This window comes from Silene latifolia, chromosome 2, assembly GCF_048544455.1.
Source record: "Silene latifolia isolate original U9 population chromosome 2, ASM4854445v1, whole genome shotgun sequence".
Lineage (NCBI taxonomy): Eukaryota > Viridiplantae > Streptophyta > Magnoliopsida > Caryophyllales > Caryophyllaceae > Silene > Silene latifolia.
In genome coordinates, this window is record NC_133527.1 from 129,075,332 (window position 1) to 129,086,707 (window position 11,376).

The 11,376-nt window shown below is 39.7% G+C and overlaps 1 protein-coding gene and 1 non-coding gene across 2 annotated transcripts; one reads left to right on the forward strand and one right to left on the reverse strand.

Moving 5' to 3' along the window:
* Positions 1 to 4,215: 4,215 nt before the first annotated feature.
* LOC141641301 (uncharacterized) lies at positions 4,216 to 4,845 on the reverse strand. The gene has a single exon (XM_074449972.1). It carries the CDS (start codon positions 4,843 to 4,845, stop codon positions 4,216 to 4,218), a length of 630 nt encoding a protein of 209 aa, XP_074306073.1.
* Positions 4,846 to 7,806: 2,961 nt separating this feature from the next.
* Positions 7,807 to 7,913, forward strand: LOC141645230 (small nucleolar RNA R71). Its single transcript, XR_012544814.1, has one exon. It is a non-coding gene; the product is annotated as a small nucleolar RNA R71 (small nucleolar RNA).
* Positions 7,914 to 11,376: the final 3,463 nt, after the last annotated feature.

An 11,376-nucleotide genomic window follows, 5' to 3' on the forward strand; every position in this document is an offset into this window, starting at 1 on the left:
GAGTCCTACGCTATCACAAAGGGTGGCGACCTCATCGGTGATTCCTAATTGACCCATGGTATAGTCATCGGCCCATCTTGTACTTTCCCAAAAAATCCCCTTTTTCTTAGTAAAGTACTTGAAATTTTTTAATTCATCACTACTACGAAATCATACCTTCCATGTTTTATCCATGTTTGGGAATTGATTATAGGGGACAGTTTCACATAGGGGAGAAGAAGAAGATGTACCTACTACCATTTGGAGTGACTCGGGGGATTTCCGTGGTCGCTTTGACATTGTTGAAGAAGAAAATAAACCCAAGCTCCTCAAATATTCTTTCCCAAGTACTCTTGTTGCAAAATATGGCCTCCCAAGAAGCTTCCTTGCTCATAAATGGTGGGGAAAGTTCAAAAGTGTGAATAAGGAGGAGACAAAAATCAATTACCTCGATTTTCTTCAACTAATTGATAGATCCAAGCCTCAATAACTCAAAAACGTGCTCAAAATTGAAGAGGACCGAAAACTTGGTGAGAAAGTTGGGATTTTTGGGTGAGAAATATGGAGGTTTGAAGGGCTTAGGGTTTAAAATTTGGGGAAAAAAGAGTAAACAAATGAAGAAGAAAGGGGGATGACGGGAGAAAAAAGGCGATTTTTTTATTTTATTTTGTTCGGTTACTGTTCCCAGCCGGTGTAACTTTATACCGGCCACACACCAGTTATACCGGCTGGACACCTACACCGTGCAAGAATAATTTTTACACCGGCTAGAACCCTTTTACATCATCCCTGATCACGATACACCGGCTGGGGCACCCCTTTGGTCAATTTTTTGATTTTTCATTGACTTTTCGTTACACGGGCTAATATTGAGTTACACCGTTCCTGATCGCGATACACCGAACGAGCCGAATCTCTTCAAATCTTCAATAGACATAGAATAATTCCCTAAAATGAATAAAAACCCCAATTTATTTCTTGACCCCATTCCCGTCACCTCACAAAAGCTCACAACCAAAGAAATTCTGCGGTCCAACTTCAAATACTATCCAAATTTCTTTATTTACTTGGGTTGCCTCCCAAGAAGCGCCCTTGTTTAACATCGTAGGAGTGTACAAGCAAACAATTCTCATAAAGATGACGAAATAGCTTAATTGGCTAGGAAGGTTTCAAGGATGTTTATCTCCCTTTGAACGAGATTGCCCACATAATACTGCTTTAATCTTTGACCGTTTACTTTAAAAGTTCGGTCTCCTTGGGCTATTTCTACCGCCCCATGAGGGAAAGATCGGACAACGGTGAATGGTCCGGACCATTTAGACTTCAACTTCCCGGAAAAAAAGCTTTAAACGGGTATCGTAAAGTAGAACCAATTCACCTTCCTTGAACTCTCTTCTAATGATGCATTTGTCATGAAATCTTTTCGTCTTCTCCTTGTACAATTTCGCATTCTCATAGGCCTCTAGCCTAAATTCCTCCAATTCATTTAAATCAAGGAGCCTTTTCTCACCGGCCTCCTTCAAGTCATAGTTGAGATGCTTAATGGCCCAATATGCCTTATGCTCAAGTTCCACCGGCAAATGGCAAGCTTTGCCGTACACCAATCGGAATGGTGATGTACTAATTGGCGTTTTAAATGTCGTCCGGTAGGCCCACAAAGCATCATCAATCTTGAAGGACCAATCCTTTTTCGACTTGTTCACGGTTCTCTCAAGTATTGTCTTTAACTCTCGGTTAGAAATCTCGGCTTGCCATTTGCTTGTGAATGATAAGCAAGACTCTTCCTTTGTTGCACACCATACTTTCTCAACAAGGCCTCCAATGCTCTTTCTCCAAAATGTGTGCCACGGTCACTAATTAGGACTCTTGGGACCCCAAACCTTGGAAAAATGATCTTTTGAAGTAGCTTGATCACATCCTTAGCATCACAAGTTTTGGTTGGGATGGCCTCAACCTATTTTCTTACATAGTCGACCGCCACAAGTATATATTAATTTCCAAATGATGATGGGAAGGGACCTTGATAATCTATCCCCCCCACACATCAAAGAGCTCAATCTCACGCATGAAGTTCATTGGCATTCCATGTTTCCTTATGATATTTCCACTCCTTTGACATTTATCACATCCTTTGACATAAAAGGCAACATCACGGAAAATAGTTGGCCAAAAAAACCGCATTGAAGTACCTTAGCGGCCGTTTTCTTGGAACTAGCATGGTCACCACAAGGTAAGTCATGGCAATGGCTCATTATGGAGGTAGCTTCCTCCCTTGGAACACACCTTCTTATCATGCCATCGGCACAAGACTTATACAAACATGGGTCATCCCAATAATATTGTTTCATATCATGAAAGAACCTCTTCTTCTTGCGATAGTCATAATCATGAGGGATTATTCCGGAGACCAAGTAATTGACAATATCCGCATACCATGACGCTTTACCCAAACTTAAGGACAACAAATGATCATCGGGAAAATAATAATTGATGGGAAGTCAATCCTCAACATTGTAGTTGATCAATCGGGAGAAATGATCGGCTATCACATTCTCAACTCCCTTCTTGTCTCTTATCTCCATATCAAACTCTTGTGGTAGTAGTATCCACCGAATAAACCGAGGCTTGGACTCCTTTTTGATGAGTAAGTGTTTCAAAGCGGTATGATCGGTGTGCACTATCACTTTAGCCCCCGCCAAATAAGTCCGGAACTTCTCCATACCAAAGACCACCGCCAAGAGTTCCTTCTCTGTTGTGGAGTAGCTGGTTTAAGCTTCATCAAGAGTTTTACTAGCATAATGAATTGCATGTAATTTCCCATCCTTCTTTTGGCCTAAGACCGCGCCCAAACCTTAATCACTTGCATCGCACATTAGCTAAAATGGCAAGTTCCAATCCAGAGGTTGTATGATTGGAGCACTTGTCAAAGCTTCCTTTAACCTATCAAAAGCATCAAGACATCGGTTAGAAAATACAAAGGGGGTATCCTTGGTTAATAATTCGGTCAAAGGTCTCGCTATTTTGGAGAAGTCATTGATGAATCGGCGATAAAAGCCTGCTTGACCAAGGAAACTTCTCACCCCCTTGACATTGGTGGGAGGTGGGAGACTAGAAATGAGCTTAACCTTAGCCTTGTCAACTTCAATTCCACGATTGGACACTATGTGCCCCAATACAACACCTTCTTGTACCATAAAATGGCACATTTCGCAATTAAGCACTTGGTGACATTCTTGACACTTGTTCAATATTTTCTCCAAATTTTCCAAACCTTCAAAACATTTTCCAACAACCGAAAATCATCCATAAAAACCTCCATTTCATGTTCAAAAAAATCGGAGAAAATGGACATCATGGCCCTTTGAAATGTAGAAGGTGCATTACATAGGTCAAATGGCATTCTCCTATATGCATAGGTGCCAAATGGACATGTGAAGGCGGTCTTATTTTGATCACTTGGATGGATAGGGATTTGAAAGAACCCCGAGTACCCATCCAAGAAGCAAAAGTAGTATGTTGAGTCAATCTCTCCAACATTTGGTCCATGAACGGTAAAGGAAAGTGATCATTCCGGGTGGATTTGTTCAATTTTCTATAATCCACACACATCTTCTACCCGATTACCGTTCTAGGGGGAATTAGTTCATTTTTATCATTCTTAATCACCTCCATTCCTCCCTTCTTAGGTACCACATGTACCAGGCTTACACACCTATTATTCGAAATAGGATAGATAATACCGGCATCAAGTAGCTTGAGGACCTCTTTTCTCACAATTTCTTTAATTATGGGGTTAAGCCTTCTTTGTGCCTCAATGGAGGAAGCATCCTCATTTTCAATCAAAATTCTATGAGTGCACAAAGAGGGATTAATCTCTTTGAGGTCAGTAATTGTGTATCCAAGGACACCCTTAAAGCTTTTTAGCAAAGAAAGTAGTTTTGAGGTTTAGGTGTCATCAAGCTCACTATTGATGATGACGGGAAAAGTAAAATTATCACCAAGATACTCATATCTCAAGGAAGGGGGAATAGGTTTAAGTTCAACCGTAGGAGGAGGCGTGAAACTCTCCTCCTTCTTACCAACTTCCAACATTTCAAACTTTGGAGATTTCTCATGAATCGGAGCTAAGTCCAATATCCACACATATGCTAGAACTTCAACATCTTTATCATCAACTTCATATCCATTGACAAGACAAGTTTCCAAAGGGTCCATAGAGGAAGCTTTTCGATCATGCTACTCCACGGGATTCTCTAGAATGTCCACAATTCCATAAGTGTCACCTAGAGATAGAGCTTCCATAGACTTGGTGAGTTCAAATTCCACTTTATCTTCACCCACTTGCAAATATAGCTTGCCACTCTTCACATCAATCATTGCTCCACCGGTGGCTAGACAAGCCCGCCCCAAAATAATAGGCACATTGTTATCTTCGGGCATATTCATGACAAAGAAATCACATGGTATAATTAGCTTCCCAACAACCAAGGGTACATCTTCAATAACACCAATGGGAAATTTAACCGATCGATCGGCTAGTTGAAGTGAAACTCTTGTTGGCTTCAAATCCCCCAAATCAAGCCTCTTAAAGATTGAAAGTGGCATGAGGCTCACACTAGCCCCCAAGTCACACAATGCCCTTTTTATAGCCACTCCTTGGATAAAACATGGAATTGAGAAGCTACCCGGATCTTCTAGCTTATTTGGAAGCTTGTTGGTGTGAGTAAGAATAACACTACATTCCTTGGAGAGGTTAATGGTTTGGACCTCCCCACTCTTCTTCTTCAAAGTGACAAGATCCTTAAGAAACTTTCCATATGATGGAATTTCGGTAATCATATCAAGGAAAGGAATTGTGACATTCATTCCATTCAAGATCTTAACAAACTGATGTGACCATTATTTGAGCATATTTAGCCTCGAATTAGCCTCGTTCCTATTCTTTTTAGTGCATATTTGGGTTATTTACTATCTTTAGTCCTTTGTTTTGCATATTCTTTGAGGTTTTGTTTCCTTGGTAGGAGAGGAATGCAAACCTTGCATTTTCATGGCAAAATAGAGCTAAATTGATCGAATCTAATGACCAAGCATCAAAGAGAAGACAAGGCTAGAAGATCCTTGCATCTCTGATAAGATCCCCGGGGATTATTGGAAGAACAAAGAAGAAAAGAAGAAAAAAGATGGTTGGGACAAGATCCGCTCGTCCAACCAGGCAGGAGGCCCGTCCAAGACTGGAAGAATCCGAGCGTCTTTACCATAGGGACGCCCGTCCAGAAGCCTCCCAGGACGCTCGTCCAAGCCACCCAGACGCTCGTCCAGCCACCTGAGAATCTGCTCGTCCCGGCCCTTGGACCCTCGGATTGTGTTACAGACCCACACATCCTCTTCTTGCTCCATGAAAGATGCGCATATTTTTGAAAGACCGGCTAAAAGGAGACCCGCATCTTTTTCTGAGAGGAGCGATTCCTCAAGGACTTAATCGTCATTTAAGCCCTTAGTAAACCCTAATTTGTGTACCTAATCCCCACTATAAATACCCCATTAGTCTAATTAGATTAATGATGTTCTTCTTATCAATCTTTAGTGTAGTTTATATCATTTTAATCTATTCTTAATCTTGTAATCAACTTTTAATCAAGTCTTAATACAAATCTCATTTCCTTAATTTCTCTTTTGTTCATCCTTTATTTTGGGTAATTGAAGATTATTTGGGTTATTATTGGGAGATTGAAAACCTTCCAATCATTCATCAAGTACTTCTATTATTCTTTTCTTTATTTTGGAATCATTATTAGGTATAATCCTCTTAATCCCTTTTTAATTATTGTTAATCATCTTCATTTATTCATCATGTTTTGCTTTGTTAATATGATTGACAACTTTGTTAACATGTTAAAGTTGATAATGAGTGAGTAGTTTCCTTAACTAGGGTTAATGGGTAATTAGGGGAAACCAACATAGGGGATGATTCATGCTTAATTTAATATGTTTTCATAATTTATTTGCTTGCTTGTTGTGATCTCAACTTATGCACATGTTATGTTTGATGAAATGCGAGCCTATGAATCCTTGCATTTTTTACCCATCACTTACCTTTTCAATGATACTTGTAAGACATAAACCAACTCGAGTCTCATTAGACCATGCATATAGTTGAGTAGGGAGGATTAAGTCGACTTGTAGGTGTTGTACAATCTAATCGATTCGGCTCCGGGACCCAAACCTTCCTAGGATTGTAAGATATAACCAACTCGATCCTATCACAACAATAATTGCTTGCTTATAATTTGAGAATATGTTTGTATGATCAATTCTCATGCATCCCGTATGACCCAATGACACCCTAGTGCTTTTAATCAATTGTTTACATCTCATTTTAATCATCTTGCTTGTTTACTTTTATTTCTATTTATTTTAGTGATCTTCTTATCTCAACCCAAATCGTGACACCTCTAGACACCGCTACTTGCAATCGAAAATCCTACATCAATACCCGTCCCTTGGGATCCGACATTTACTTACCTCTTTACTAATAGTAGAGTTGTTTATGGAGATATAAATATTATTTTGGTCTAGGTGCTCCTAACGATAAGTAACCAAAAATTAAGCTCTAAGTGAGTCCGACCACAAACTTCTCATACTTTTTCTCAAGTTTAGGCTTTGTAAGCCTTTGTGGAAAGGGTACCGGTGCAACATACTCCCTTGGTGGTGGAGTAGGTTCTTTGACTTTTGTTTGGATTTTCTCATCTTCCTTTGGTGGGTCAACCATCTCCACTTCCGTTGAATTCTCCACCTCAACTTCACCTTCTACTACAACTTCAATCAGTTGCTCTTTCATTGCTTCACTAGATACTCTTTTCCTTTTCCACTTTGGAGATTTCTCAACCTCCTCTAATTTCCTCCCACTTCTCAAGAATACCGCATTCATCTTCCTTGGGTTAACCGTGTTACCCGGAAACTTCCCCGGATTTTGAGCCAATTGACTCAATTGTTGTGAAATTTGAGCTACATGGGTTTTCGTTGCTTTTTGGGATGCTCTTATTTCATCATTAACCCGGCTTTGTAAGGAAATGTGGTTGTCAAGCTTTGAGTCGTATTTTTGGTTGGCAATCACCAATTGCTCAAAGGCTTGTTCCCAAGAAGGTTTTTCTTGGGCTTGGAAGTTTTGGTTTTGGAAATTTTGGTTTTGAGATTGGTTGAAATTTTGTCTCTTAAATCCTCCAAATGGTTGTTTATTTTGAGTGATAAATTGCTTTCCTTGAAAACCGGGTGGGATTTGTCTTTGATTGAACCTTTGTTGTTGGAATGAGGAAGTGGTTGGGTTTTGAATGTTTTGTGAGGCATAAGACAAGAAAGGATAAGTTCTTTTCCCATTGACAAAGGTTGTTGTTGTTGTTGAACCCTTGCCTTGCACTTGTGGATTCCCAAACTCCATTCACTTGCTCATAGCACTCTTCTTGGATGGGTGCAATCAAGGAACACCCAATTAGAGTATGCCCTTTTTCCCCACATAATTCACAAGATAAGACTTGTCTCATGTCAGAACTAGAAGGTTTGGAATTTAACAAAGCCACTTGTTGGGTAAGTTCATCTAGCATTCCCTTAACCTCAACATTCAACACCGAACTAGGATCCTTGTTCTTGCCCTTTCTCACTTGCCAATCACTTCCCCATTCCATAGTCCGTGATGCCATCTCCTCAATTAGCTCCTTGGACTCTTTATGCCCCAAAATGTCTAAGGCACCTTTTCCCGACCCCGCATCTAGTGAAAGCCGAAGGTCTTGGGTTAACCCCTTGTAAAAATTGTTCACTAACTCGGCTTCGGATATGCCGTGGTGGGGGCATAACCTTTGGAGCCTCTTATACCTCTCTCATGCCTCATATAGTGTTTCATCTTCTTCTTGAGTAAAGCTTTGTAGTTCACTCTTAACTTTTGCCCTTCTTGAGGGTGGGAAGTACTTGTTCAAAAATGCCGAAGTTAACTCATTCCATATCTTGAAGGAATTCGCGTCACAATTCTTTAACCAATCTTTGCCGATCTCCTAAGTGAACGGGGGAACAACCTAAGGCTTACCGCATCATCGTAGACCCCATTCATCTTTTACATGTCGCAATTCTCAAGGAACTCGTTGAGATGGTCGTTAGGGTTTTCCAAAGGACCTCCTCCAAATTGGTTGTCATGAACAATGTTGAGTAAGGCATTTTTTATCTCAAAGTTATTAACTTGAATTCTTGGCCTTTGGATGCTTGGATTTACTATATGCTTAGGAGCCATAGTCTCTCTTATCGGAACCGGATCATCCATGATGTTAGATTCTTCTACTTCTCCAAATGTATTCTCAAACACTTCAAAGGTTTCTTGTTGATCACTTTCTTCTACCGATGGTGTGTCTAGTAAACCTCTTCTTCTTATAGAATTTAGTCTTCTTGCCGTGGCCTCAATTTCAAGATCAATTGGGTAAGTTGGTTGACCTCGTCTTTGCCGCCTATTCATGCAAAAGACCTACATACTCCAAACAAAAGATTAGTAACAAAAGGACTTGGTCTAAACATGAACTAAAGCAATTAATATCTTGCCTTTGCTCCCCGGCAACGGCGCCAAAAACTTGATGGTGTAAGTCTTAACCTCGGAAGTGAACGATACGTTGCACTAGTAAGGGTCGAACACGAGGAGCAAAATGAGACTACTATTCGTTCCGTCCAATAGTTTAGCTAAGTCTAAATAGAGCAAGGTTTGTGTAATATCTATCAACTAGGCTAAGTAACAAGCAATAAATAAACTAAACAATGCTAAGATCAAGAAACAAGTGATAGGATACGAGTTTTAATCAATAAGGAAAGGCCTAGGATGTGGTTAGGTCATTAACAATTCGTAGGTAACACATTTATCCCGTAAATTTATTGTCTAAGGAAAGCTAGGTGGGGGAAAACGCCTCTAATTTGCTATAGTAACTTCCTCTCGGACTCATACTAAGACAGTAGGATTCCCGACTCACTGATGCGGTCGTTTCTACACCAAAAATAAAATACCTAGATTACTGCTAACTAATAGCTAGTAGCAAGTAGGGTCGATCTCCACAGGGAGACTAAGTTGCTATTTATCTGTCTAATTCGGTCTGTCAGGGTGTCACAGAAATGGGGGTTTGAATTGTGTTAACTAAACTAGAGATTAAAGCGAGAGAAATAAACAAGAGAAATTAACAGCAAGAGAGAAGGGAGTATGCTAGGAGTCGGTCCACCGTGGCAGCTATCAGATCTTATACTATCGGGAATACTAAGGCGATTAGACTATTGATAAGAAGAACTATGGTCGTCACCTTTCGGTCCTTAAACCACCCTAGAGTGTAAACAGCTTAACTTTCGCCCTCACTGCAATACCCTATTGTAATTAAGCAAGCCTTCCCTTCCAATCTTTCGATCTAGGTCGGGGTTAACTAAATTTATTGGTCTCCTGCATGCATTCATTCGACCTGATAACAATTAAATTGCCTAATACAATTCCTATCGCAAGACTAATCTATTTAATACAATTAAAGCATCGCTACCACGGCTTCCCTATTCCTAACATACTAAGGGGAATTTAGCTAGACATGGAAATAAGGGGAACCGGAAATAAATAAATAAAAACAAAAAACATTAAATTAAGTTAAAGAGAGAAGAGAAGAAAGAATTACTAAATTGATGGATCCGGAAATGAAGAATAAAAGTAACAGTGGCAGTATATTCGAACCAGAGAGAAAGGGGAAAAGTAAAGTGTGTCAGAGAGATTACATCGACATAATGACTCCCTATTTATAAGAAAATAGGGCTTTATTATACCTAATGACGGAATTAAACCTAAAAAGCCCAGCCCGTCAGCTAAATCCACTCGATCGAGTAAGGAAACCACTCGATCGAGCAACTCAGGCTCAAAACTGCTCGATCGAGGAAGGACATTGTTCGATCGAGTAAAGGCATACAAGGAACTGGTCGATTGACTTAGAATAGAGCTCGATCGACTGATTATTGCACCTAAAACCACTCGATCGACTAAGAATGTCCTCGATCGATTGATAATTAACTTCAGCAGCTCAAAATCGCGTTAGTTTGACTTTGACTTGTCCTTTTAGCTCCGAAAACACCTTCACGCATCCCAAGACAGCAACATTTCCCGCTCCAAATCTACTCTTTCTCCAAATGCACGCAAAACGGACGGTAAACGGCTTGTTTTCACTACTTTTGGATTCATTCCTGCAATTAAGACAAAATACACCAAGTAGCATGTTCGGGGCATTTCGTAGCATAAAACCACGATAAAAGCATAGGAATACGTGCATAAAATAGGCTAAAAAGACTATATAAAATGCACGTATCAAATCTCCCCAAACCAAACCTTTACTCGTCCCCGAGTAAACTAAAATGCAACTAAAGGAACGGAAAAGATAACTCAGAGCTAGCTACAAATGCCCACTTAAGCCAAATTAATGCAAGCAAACTTATAGCAAGACAGTCGTATGCAAACGAGTTATAGGATGTTTATAAATAAAGCTGAACCGTCGACCTTGCAAGACCTTTAATAATGGACTCTCACGGGTCACTCTTTCTCTCATGAAGCAAAGGGCAAGCATATATTTATGTAAGAGAGAAGAAGAAAAATAGTCGCTCACCTAGACTACGACCCACATAAACATGCATGCAACTAATATGATAGACAATTCTAGCTACCGTACACACATTCCAACCAAACGAGGTCCGTCACAGCCGAGGGCTTACAAAGATATGGTAAAGTGAGGCAATGGGTAAGAAAAGGCAAAACATTTATGGGAATGTGGAGGTATAGGTGATCAAGCTAGTACCTAAACAGAACCATATGACAACATCCATTTTTTAAGCAATTATGAAATTAAGCACATGCCCTTCATTTGGCATAAAACTCACCAAACCAAACTGCAAACACTCCTCAAATGATATAAGATAGAACATAGGAGCAGAAATCGTCAACAAACGACATTTTTTTTTTCTTTCTTTCTATTTTTATTTTTTTCGGTTTCTCTTTCTTCTTCTTTTCGAATTTTTTCTCTTTTTCATTTTCGAATTCCTTATTTTTTCAACTTTTTTTTTTCTTTTTCACGTCTTTTTCATCATCCTCCTTTTCTTCATAAATTACCAACTCCAAATTAATATGATATGAGCCAAAATTTGATGCAATAGAGAATATACCGCAAAACAATCTAAACTAGCTTGACAAGGCAGGCTAAATTTGGATGTAGCTAAGGGGCAACTGGCAAATTTGGCTAATGTGGAGTTAAATGGGTAAAAATGAAAGAAAGGGGAATTTGTAAGCACCTCCCTGCATGTGACACCAACCACTAACCCGAATGTATGACGGCAAAAAGCAATTGAATTTCATATACGTGC